This window comes from Gavialis gangeticus, unplaced genomic scaffold, assembly GCF_001723915.1.
Source record: "Gavialis gangeticus isolate Ggan-Ray unplaced genomic scaffold, GavGan_comp1, whole genome shotgun sequence".
Classification (NCBI taxonomy): Eukaryota; Metazoa; Chordata; order Crocodylia; family Gavialidae; genus Gavialis; species Gavialis gangeticus.
In genome coordinates, this window is record NW_017728993.1 from 64459382 (window position 1) to 64470697 (window position 11316).

Here is an 11316-nt window from a genome sequence, read left to right on the forward strand (position 1 = left end):
AGGAAAAGAAATTCTATGTGTTTTTTGACTTTTTGACTTTTCTTCCACATCTCACCCAGGTTACACACTCCTTCACTGTACTGCTGCATGGGGACAACTAGAAACTTTGAAAATTCTGGTAGAACTGGGAGCTGATATTGTAGCAACCACTTTCCGAGGTGAAAAGGCCCGAGATATTGCCTGCCGCTATGGCCAGGCTGAGTGCGTGGACTTCCTGGACTGGTCAGGTGAGAGAGAAACTCCTGAGATGCACAGCTGTACAGATGAGGTTTGGATCACCAAAGGGACATACATGTTAAGCTGGTGGAAGTAATCCAAGCTGCACTTGAATCATTGAAGTAAGGAGGATTTACACCAGCTAAGGATCTAGCCCTAGGAATTACAAATGTTGTGCTGTTCAGGTCATTAGGCCCTTCAACTAGTGAGGCCAGATGTTCATCTGTGACACTGTGGGTGGACAATGGGTAGCTAGTTGACTGGATTGTGTAAACCCTAAGGAAACTCTTCATGTATTGGAAAAATCAGGAAATTTCCTGGTCCTGCCAGTGATCAGAGAGAAAGGGTGAAGTGGATTCTTACTGGTGTGGCTCCTAGACACATGGGCCGGTCATGGACCTGTTTGGCCTCTGGGGCAACTTAGCATAGTCTAAGAACTGCTCTGTTACACCTGACAGCTGCTGCCCTGAGGGTCTGTTCTGGGAGCTAAGGTCACTGTAGTCCTACATTGCCCCCTTTCCTTTGGCCACTTGGAATATGCTCTGGAGCAAGAAAAAGGTATCACATCAGCTCTGTGCTACACTGGCACTTGCCTTTTGCCAGGGGAGCCACAGGTAACTGAATACACCAGCCACTGAGCTGCATCACATCAGTAGTGTGGCTTAGTACAGTTGGAGTGTAGGGGAAAATGGGGACCTTTCCTGCCAAAAACAGTATTATTTGATGCTCCAAATTCAAGCCACCCTCACCAGAGTTTTCAAATATTTGTTTTTAATTAGGCTATTTAGCTTCCCCTCCTCCCGCTCCACTCTTTCATGACGGAATTCAACTCTACATTTCTTATCATTAGATGAGCAGTTCAAACACACAGCCTTTGATTTCTACTTGGCACTACCACCGACTTTCTTAACAACATCCTTGTAAAGAATATGGAAAATAATTATCAGAGCACAAAAATATGATTTTTAGAGAAGGAGGGGCCCTTCTTCCCATTACATTTCCTGCATCACAGTTTCCACATTGGACCAGTGGTCATATGGAGAAGTAGTGACGATTTCTTCATCATCCTTGGTTTCTTTCACCTTTCTCTTTTTATTGAATTGCCGTGGTGGGGCTTCTTTCCTCTCATGGTGGCAGACATGCGTCAGGTATTTCAGCATCATGGATGTATTTGCCACCATTCTCCACAGCATTTCGTCCACACTGGAGGTGTGTTCACTATGGAATTCTGTTCCAACCGAAACTGTGGAGGTCTGACTTACTACCTGGAAAGACAGAGCCCATAACATGGGGAATGTAATTCTTTTTTCCATAGAGTCACAAACCACCAGGATAGATTTCATTCTTATTTCAAAATTCAAATGTGAGTGGACCAAACCTTCAAGTAGTGTAAATCAGCTCCACTGACAGTTACAATGATTTACCTGATGGAGCTACTTTGGTTTATGCCAGCCTTTGGCCCTGGCCCAGACTCTTTATTTCCACAGGTTTATTCTGTTCAGTTTCTTGTAAAGAAAATCTCCTTTTTGCCCTTCTATTCTAGTGGGAACTCCCACCAGTTTTATGTTTGCCAGTAAAGTATTTGAATATTTCCCCATTGCCCATTCTGGGGTTTAAACTAGACTCTAACATTCAGGAGCTAAAAGGAGAACTTCATGGCAGCAGCTCCCTGGATATGCATGGGCTTCTGGTGGGTTTTCCATAGAAAGCTAGGAACAGTCAGTGGGAGAGCTCGAATCTCTTCATTTTTGACAACTGGACTGCTTATTTGAATGTCCAAATATGGATTTAGGAATGTAGCTCACAGGTTTTAATTCTAAAGAATCTCCAGTGCTATGCTGTAATCCAGGGGCAGTCATCCCCTGACTTGTGGGCCAGATCCAGGCTACAGTGCCATGTCATCCAGCTCGTTGGGCTCCCCACAGATCTGGTAATTTGGCAGTGTGAGGGGAAAAGCAGGCAGTGGTACTGATTTCCTGCTGCCAGATTTCCAGAACCATGGGTAGCCCTAGGCCCTGAGTGCTGCATCAGGTGCCTAATCCCAGTGCGCAGGACTGGGCAGGGTTACCGCTAGGTCTCACAGACAAATCCTAGTATGCAAGAAGTGGTGCTGGGCCTTGGGACCCAATCCTGGTATGACGGGACTAAAGGGGACAGCTCCAGGACCCTGAGATTCTATCCCAGGGTGTAGGGATGGGGGAGGTGGTGCCAGGCTCCTCAGATCCCAATCCTGGTGCATGGAGCAGAGGAGGCAAGTCCTAGCCTCTGGAGCCCAATCCCAGCCTGCAGGAGTGGAGGGGGTAATGCCAAGCTCCAGGGGCCCAATCCCAGCATGCAAGGGTTGAGGGGATGGTGCCAGGCCCTCCATGCGTAGACCCAGTAAATGGGGATGGAAAGAGGCAGTGCCAGGCTCCAGGGTCCAATTCTGGTTTGTAGGGCTCAATCTGAGCTACAGATCAGCCCCACACCACTCATCTACCTGTGGGACCAAAAGGTTGAGCACCACTGTTCTAAAAACCAGGGACAGGCATGTTCAGCCTTCGGCCCATGGACCTGATGTGGCCTGTGGAGCTATGGCATCCAGCTTGTGGGACTTGCCACAGTTGAGAAATGTGGTGGCAGGGGTGCAGTGGCAACAAGGCCACCCTTCCCTGCTTCTGAATTCCCAAGTCCCCTACAGTGGGTCAGATCCAGGCAATACTCCCTTCCCTTGTGGCCTGAACCATGCCTTCTTCCCCTGCAAGGGCCTGGGCTACATCCCCTTCCTCTGCATAGCTCCACCCTCATCCTTGTGGCTAGATGGGGTCCTGCCATACCTGCACTGGGTGCCAGATTAGGAACACTAGATGGATCCAAACTGTATATTGACTGGGCACTGCCAATCCAGCCTACCAGGCAAAAATGTTGGGGTCCACTGAGCTAAGACCTTTTGAGTTCAGTAATGGACATCACTTACTTTGGGCATCACATCATTCCTTTGATGTCTCCTCCATTTGATCCAAAGGTAAAATGCAGATAAGGAGAACAGGAGGTAAAGAACCACCTTGATGCTAATACACAGGATATCCAGCCATCCTTTGGTTATTTCCAGGTTGGTAAAGTAGAGAGAGAATTGGTCCAAAGGGTAGGGCAGGCAAGTAGACAGAAACTGTATTCCAAGCTCCATTTGTTTCAGATCCTCTGGAAGAATATCCATGCCAACTCTTCTCCAATTTGGGCAACCACAGATGCAAAGGCCATTATGGAACAAGAAGACAGCCCAGAGAGAAAAGCCCAGGAAGAAACTTCTAATAAGCATTGTCTTGCTTTTTAAGCAGAAAAGACTCCAGAGATTTGGTTTCCACATACCAAGTGCAGCCAGAGATCCAGCAGCAGGTGGCCTTGAAAGTTCATACTGTATTGCCTTGGGTGTATTTCCAGCAAAGGAACACCTCTATCATAGCATTTAGTCAATGAGGCCACACTGTAGTCCTGAGTGCCAGAGTAGTTGTAAGCTGGTGATCTCACCAGCTGTGGGCTTTTTTCAGAATAGGTACTATGATGTCATAAGGAACTTAAAGCTTTTCTCAGTGGACAAGGTAAGGAGTTAAAGATACAACAACCTAACGGGGTCTGGTGACTAGAATGGGGCATGGGGAGTTAGGGAAACTGATTTCTAATCCTGACAATGCCACTGGGTTAACTTCTCTGTACCTCAGTTTGCCAATCTCTAAAGTGGGGATAACATCAACTCCTTGTGTAGGGTGCTTTGAAAGCCTCAGGTGGATGGGGTTATGTAAGTTGAAAGTAGTATTAAATCAATGGCCTGGTTTGTCAATGACACTGGTAATAACCTTATATTGGGAAGTGGGACCAGCAATTCTACTTATGAAATCAGAGAACATGGCAATCTGGTCTAATTAAGAACTTTGCTTTGAACCCTTTGCTCAATGGAGCAAATCTACTGAAGTCAGTTTCCTGTGTGAATACTTTCTGCCTGCTGTGAACAATGGGATTCATCGTGCCCTTCAGTCACTTGCTCATTGCTGTGGTCAGCTCTCTGCTCTTTATGAGTTGCTTTCTTATTCTAGGTCTGCCAATGACTGATGCCTATGTTTTTCAACCTATGAAAGTGAACCACAGTGATCTTGAGAGAAGGTGGATCTCTGGCAACTTCCCATAAAGCCAGCAGGATTTAGGGGTATTCACCATTGCACAGGATCTGGTGTATACATTTTAAAGATACATTGATGTAGGAGAAAACAGCATGGTCTAATGGGGACAGCATCTGAGCACATCTGCAGCATGGCATATAGGTGTTTAGGAGATCATTAGACTGTGGCTGTCTGGATGACTTTGGACCAGACACTTAATCTTTCAGGGGCTAAACCCTTTTTTGATGTAATCTAGCACTGACATCAACAGAGCTATGATGATTCATGCTAATTTCCCTATCTCTAAAATCGGTTGACATACTTATCTACCTTTTAGGAATGCAGCAGAGTTTCATTCATTGATATTTATAAAGACAAATGTTGGCTATTTATGTGGCCTTTCCAGCAGCTTTTTTCCCATGGTGCCCAAGCCAGATTCTTCTTGTATTGTAGTCTGTAAACACTTTCCCATTATGTGAACCTTATCTTTTGTGTCCTGTTTTGCAGAAGCTAAACAGACCCTGCAGATGTTCATCAGCCATATTCAGGCAACAATCACAGACCCAGAGAAGGTGCAGGGAAGGCTGAACAAGGAAGACAAGGTATGGTGCAGAACATATATTGTGAGGACTATTCTCAGCACAGCTTAGACCTGCTTGCCTGATTCTGAGTCAGTGTATGGGTCCTAGTGCCATCACATTTTTCAGAAAGGCTCCCCAACCAGAGTAAAGATGCTCAGAGATGGTTTTTATGGGGAGCTGATCACCATGTTATTAATAATGCTTTGATATCTTTGGGGAGAAGGTGCCATATGTGCACAAAGGGATTTAGGAATTGAGCCTTGCATTGCTTAATTCCTGTGAGAGAATGGAGACAATGATCCGTGAGTCACAAGGTCAATACAATACAGCTCAGTTTGTTTGGCAGGAGACTGATGAGGCCCTCGTCGGTCACATCATAAATTTTACACTGCATGATTCCTGCAAAAGAGCTCTGCACCTCACATTCCTCTCCAGTGTCTCTGTGTTTATGGGTCCTGGAGAGACTTGTGCCAAGTTCTCCTAGATCCAAGAGCACAGAAGAAGTTAATGCTGGAGTCTGGGTGAGATCTTGGGAGTTCCTAGTGTCCAGTCCTGTGCTCTGACCACTAATCCATACCTACCTCTGTATTTAACTCATACAAGTTAACCCATAATCAGTGTGCCTTGTTATTGATTCCTTACAAAAGAGGCCAGCTTCACTTCCAGAAGGCCAGTGTTGTCCCCCTCTTTGGTTTATGGGGGGTTTAGAAACTTGGATGTCTCAGGAAGCAGACCTGCATTATTACCTGTGTTTTGGTTAGATGTGTCATCTGTTTATAGCAACTGGTTTTGGGGGCTCTCTCAGCCTGAAGGAGATTTCCTTATTTTCTACAGAATGCCTCTCTCAGTGCCTGTCGTGCAAAATCTGACTGGCTCAACAGCACTAAAGAGGCCACCAGGCAGGACTTTCTGGATCAGAAGCAGGAGCTGGAAGATAAAATGCTTCCCATCTTCACTAAGATGGCCACACCCCGTGAGTATGAGAACTATTGGGTAGACACACCATGGATTAATAAAGGGGCAAAATGATACTTTCTGCTATGTTTACAGTTCCTTTCTTAATAATTCCTAACATTTTTGTTTGCCTTTTTGATGGCTGCTGAGTACTGAGCTGATGTTTTTAGTGAACTGTCCACAATGACTCCCAGATCTTTCCTGTGTGGTACCAGCTAAAGTAGAGCCCACCATAGAGTAGGTATAATTTGAATTTCTTTTGCTCAGGGGCATCATCTTACACTTACCTACATTGAATTTCATCTGCCATGTAGCTGCCCATTTGCTCAATTGTGACAGATCCTTCTGTAGCTCCTCACAGTCTCAGTGCATCTTTACTTTACCACTTTAAATAAGTGGTCGGCAAATCTGGCCATCTCACTACCCACGACCCTTTTCCAGCTCATTTACGAATGTTAAACACTTGTCTCAATACAAAGTCCTGGGGGACCTCATTGTTTATGGACTCAATATCCAGTCCATTTAGGGTTGCTTTGTGCTGATCTCCAGCCCCTGCTGATTGGACAGTGGGGAGTGAGGAAGACAGATGTATATAAATAAATAAGGATTTTTGTGGGTGATGTTTTTTATTGGACAGAATGCATTGTTGGGGGATAGTTAGACAAACTTTAAAACACAAAATATCCAAGCCTGAGTATCTTGTGCCTGAAAGCTTGTCTAAATGTCTCCCAGCCATGCAATTGGTCCAATAAAAGATATCACTTACAAAGATCTTTGCCTCACATATTTCCTGGACTATCTTGGTTACATGACTCCAATATTATCATATAAACAAGTTTATGATAAGGCATCACAGAGGTGGATAATGATTATAAACAACTGTAGAGAGAGACAAATCTTAGGTGGGGAAAAATGAATTCATGGATTATTCACTGCTGAGTTAGGAAGGACATACTAGAGTCCTGTGTACGTCCTAAGAACTTTCAGGGGCTCCTTTCCTCCCATTTCATTCCTAGCCTTCCCTTTCCATCACCCCATAATATTCCTGCATATTTCTCCTCACTAGCTCTTGCTCTTCATTGTTTCCACACTCCCAAGCCTTAGCACCCTGTACTCACTCTAAAGCCTCTCTTTCTTGGCTCCTGCATTCATGCTTTTCCAGCTCTCCCATGGCCTTGTAGCTATGCAGTACCCAACGCCTAGCTTCCCCAATGCCCTGTCTGCCACCAAGCTGAGTCTTGTTTAATTGCTCCTACTACCACACTTCACCTCTCTCTGCATGCCCTGCTCACCATCTTAGGCTACTTGTTCCTCAGCCTTCATAAAACCCTGATGACTTTAACCTTCCCACTCAGAGAGAAACAGTCAGTTGGCAGTCCAAAGTCAAGCAGAAGGCAGGGTAATGGTACAATTCCCTGCTCAGCCACCATTTCCTAGCTCTTCCTGCCCTTGCCAGAGAGGACTGTACATCACAAGGGCTGAGGAGGCAGATTCTGATGAAATTGCTTATGCACATGTAAGCTATTCTCAGGCTCCCCACTAGAAACCAGAAGAAATCTCTGAACACCAACTGTTAACAGGAATTAAGCTGCAGAGCATATAGCTGCAAGTGCGTGGTGAAACCCCTCCAAGGAACTAGCAGTGCTGGGATTCTATAGCTTTGAGTAGGAAGGGGCACGAGGCATGGCCATTAAGGATTGTTCTTAAGAGCATGTGAGTCTCTATGGTAGCCTCAGTGTCAGGTAATAATACTGGCCATTTACTCATGTTCCTGTGTTGCAAAATACTGTCCTTTGCCATATGCATCAATGCATCAGTGACTAGAGAAGAGGTGATAGTGAAGCAATAAAAATCACTTTGAAATCTGCTTTATTTCAGGTCTTCCAACTGCAAAGAATGTTAAATCTTCAGTGAGTAGCAGCAGAATCTGATGCTTCATTTTCCCAGATCCCGTTAATCTCAGGTCTCACTTTTTTTTTAAACATCACACACAAATCCTCATTAATCTGAATTTAAAGAGAGGGGATGGTCACTTAGAACCAAACCCCAAGTGCTAAGCTCTGGGTTTACAGGCATACACTGCAGCAAGGTCCAGCTGTGATTAGTATCTCAATGCTGAGCTAGCAACATAGTCTCAAGGTTCATAAAAAGTTAGATTAGGTGCTGGCTGTCTATAGAGATTGGGTCAGAGGTAATTTCCATTCCAGTTGGTTCAGTTAAATGACACTGTTATTGTGACAAGCTTTAAAAGTGGAGGAAAAAAGGCAGCCTCTTCAGGGCTCTGTCACTCATGATCATTTTAGCATCACAATAATTTAGGGTGCTTCCATCTAGAACTCCCATTGCCTCCAACAGAGGCATCCCTTTGCAGGGCAGGACCTTCCTTCATAATAGCAGGCTTGCAAGACAATAAAACCTAAGTGCAGAGCTGCATAACATCACTGATTCCTACTCATAATGCAATTTCTACTCTCAAATCAGACTGTTGTTTTTGTCCCTGCTTGATGGTTTGTCAGATGCAGCCCTTGTACTTGGTGGCATAATCTACTAATGGTAACATTTTCTGAACAGGGATGGAGAAAGCACAGCTACACTTTTGGGCTTGATCTCCTACTGAAGTTATTTGCAGAGTGCCCTATTTGTGTGAGATGTGTTGCAGATATAGATTAAAAGTCTCTGTGCTGGAGATTTTGCAATTTTAATTGCAAGATTAATAATAGTAAAGACACCTATCCCCCATGTTTAAATGAATGAAACCATCCCTTGATTTCTGCTGGTACCCAAGTATTATGATGACTGAGTCCTTCTCCAGCTGGGAGATTTACAGCTGAGATAAACAATGTCTTAGTTGCAGAGAATAAGCCACAAGATGATGTAAGCATCTTACCAGCAATCAATTACAATATAGTTAGCCTATTAGTGATGATGTAGGCACACACTCATAAGTTCAGTAACCTGTGTATCTCCCTGGACATCTGAAAATACTTTTTTTTACCAAGGGAGGAAAGATTCTTTAGTACAGTGGCATTCTCTCTCATGCCTCAAGATGTGTCATGCTATATTTATTCTTCATAAATATGAAATTACCAGAAATTCACACAAGTTTAGCACCTATTAAGCACTGTAGCACTGACCTAAGACTTCACTGGAGGGTCAATATTTGTGCAAGATCCAAGTTTGTGTCTAGAACTTAAAGGCAGCTTTATCCTCTAAAAGTAAAAGCCATAATATAGGGAGTGCCTCATAGACTTATATCAGTTAAGCTGCTTGATGCTGTTTCTCACTAATTTCATGTAATTGCACTTTTATTGTTACCAAAACTAACACTTGCATATTTCTCAGACATCCAAGCACTGATTTCTAATTCTAGTGGGGAGTATACTACTTATTTTCAGGGGTATAAAACTTGATTTTTTAAATATCTAAACAAATTAAACACTTCTTTCTAACAGAACATCCTTTAAAAACTGCATCCAACTTAGTAAATTTCTTTATTTTCTGATGTATAGTTTTATTTCTAGTCCCCTGTTGATATTTTTCTCTCTGACACTCATAATAGATCTTTACAACAAGGAAGAAACTGACAGATGGGAAAGAACGGTGAAACTGGCTACAGAATACCACTGCTAAATGAACAGAAGAAAAATAACAATTTTAATAAAAAAACCCTCCATTTTGAGTCCTAAGTGTTACTTGGAACTTCAGGAGGTATGACAATTTTTTAGAGAAGTGAAATTTTTATGCTTCTTTTGAAATAAAAACAAATCAAGACAATATCAAAACTAAATTTTATCAAACACTAGATAGTCATTTCCTTCTGTATTGTGGTGTTTAATTGCATCGCTCATCAACATTTGAGCTCAAGATGTGACAGCAACCACACTAACGTGGTGATTCTCTCAGATGTTTTTCCCAAGAAACACAAAGGACTTCACAAACAATTAAGATACATGAAATAAAAAGTAGGATTATACCTATCTATGTGACTGGGCAAATTCTGGGTTTGAAATAAAACTTCTAAAGTATAATCTGGTGGTTAAGACAGAATTGGGACTCAAAAGATCTGGACTCAGTTTTTAGTTATATGAGCGAGTCCAGAGAGTCCTCAAGAGTCTTGAGCATAGGCCCTTTGCCTCAGCTTTTTCAGGGAATAATATAATCTCCCTTGCCCCTGCTAATGTTCAAAGCTTATCTTCCCACATTACTTTTGGTTCACTGTAAATTAGATTGCAAACCTGGATAAAACCTGCATGTGGCTAGACTGATAAATGTATACTGGTATATTCCTCTAACACATTATATATAGGAAGAACTGAATATTTTGCCTAGAGAAGCCACCTTGCAGTTTTTCTACCTTCACCATTGTAAGCTTCTCAAGTTATCTGGCAGTAGCATGATGAGAAAGCTAGAGTTACAAGGCTGGTAGCATCAGGTGTCATGTCCCAGCTGTGTACAAACAGTATCTCCCCATTGATCGTTTGGCAAGAGCCTGAACAGAAGGTATTGGCTGCACCTTGCAGGCACTTTGCACAGGAAAGGGATAGAGGTGAGGCTGCTACATTAGCTCATCAGCATCTGGAGCAGATGAATCCCCTTAAAAATATGTACTGAAAAAAAGAAAAAAAGAATCAAGAGAGGGAACCTCTTGGCACATGTTGCCCCTGCACCCCAGACTTCGTGTCTTCAGCCCAATGAGATCATCAGGTCTCAGTTAGCCCCATCTGCTGCCTAGCTCCCCTGGCTGTGACCCTGGCTCTGGGTGATGCACACGCACACAGGAATAAGTATACACACACACGAGGGCACATGTAGTTATATAGGCACACACCACACACACAAACATGCATACACAGAAAGGCACACAAAGGCACACGTGTGTACACACATACACACAGACGCAGCCAGTTCCCGGAACCAGCAAGAGCTGCCACCGCCTGTCCCCTCAACAGCAGGAAGTGTCCACCCATCCGGCCTTGCCTGCGGAACCACAGCTGCCAGCCTTCTGGTTCCAGCTTCAGGCCCTCCCCCTGCCCTCGGACCGTTCCCGAGGCTGAGGAGGTGCAAGGATAATAGCAAAAGCTTGTCGCTGGCTGGTTCATTGCCTGTCTCACAAAGACTGTGAGATGTAACCAGTCATTGTAAACTGCTCTCTGATCCTCTGATGAGCAGGGATCCTGGTTTTCTCTGATTCAAAAAAAAATCCCCACTTTTCGGATTTAAAAACGTAACCCCAAATCCACGTTTCTCCATGGTTAAATGAAACATCTATCTATCTATCTATCTATCTATCTATCTATCTATCTATCTATCTATCTAATATATTTCCATTATTAAAATTAAACACTGCTATATATATATATATATATATATATATAGCCTTAAAATACTTAGTGGTGGTGCCAGTCTGGGCTAACTTTAAATGTAAATGTTTC

General features: G+C 43.5%; 2 protein-coding genes across 3 annotated transcripts in view; one reads left to right on the forward strand and one right to left on the reverse strand.

The window, feature by feature from the left end:
* The window catches only part of ANKRD45 (ankyrin repeat domain 45), a 17676-nt gene extending 8041 nt beyond the window's left edge, over window positions 1-9635 (forward strand). The window contains exons 3-7 of one of the 2 annotated variants that reach the window (XM_019501873.1): window positions 60-227; window positions 4857-4951; window positions 5765-5903; window positions 7763-7847; window positions 9444-9635. In XM_019501873.1, the coding sequence (XP_019357418.1) occupies window positions 60-227; window positions 4857-4951; window positions 5765-5903; window positions 7763-7815 (455 nt within the window). In that variant the 3' untranslated portion in view covers window positions 7816-7847; window positions 9444-9635. The remainder of the gene's footprint in view (window positions 1-59; window positions 228-4856; window positions 4952-5764; window positions 5904-7762; window positions 7848-9443) is intronic. The other variant, XM_019501874.1, reaches the window with a different exon arrangement.
* Window positions 904-4761, reverse strand: LOC109286999. The gene is made up of 2 exons (XM_019501876.1): window positions 3173-4761; window positions 904-1481 (listed from the first exon to the last, which is right to left on the reverse strand). Exons 1-2 carry the CDS (start codon window positions 3560-3562, stop codon window positions 1209-1211), a joined length of 663 nt encoding a protein of 220 aa, XP_019357421.1. The 5' UTR covers window positions 3563-4761; the 3' UTR covers window positions 904-1208.
* Window positions 9636-11316: the final 1681 nt, after the last annotated feature.

Coding starts and splice junctions, on each gene's coding strand:
- LOC109286999 (XM_019501876.1), bottom strand. CDS start 3,562: ATGTGGAAACCAAATCTCTGGAGTCTTTTCTGCTTAAAAAGCAAGACA. Junction 1,482..3,172: donor GGAATGATGTGATGCCCAAA/GTAAGTGATGTC, acceptor CTGTCTTTCCAG/GTAGTAAGTCAGACCTCCAC.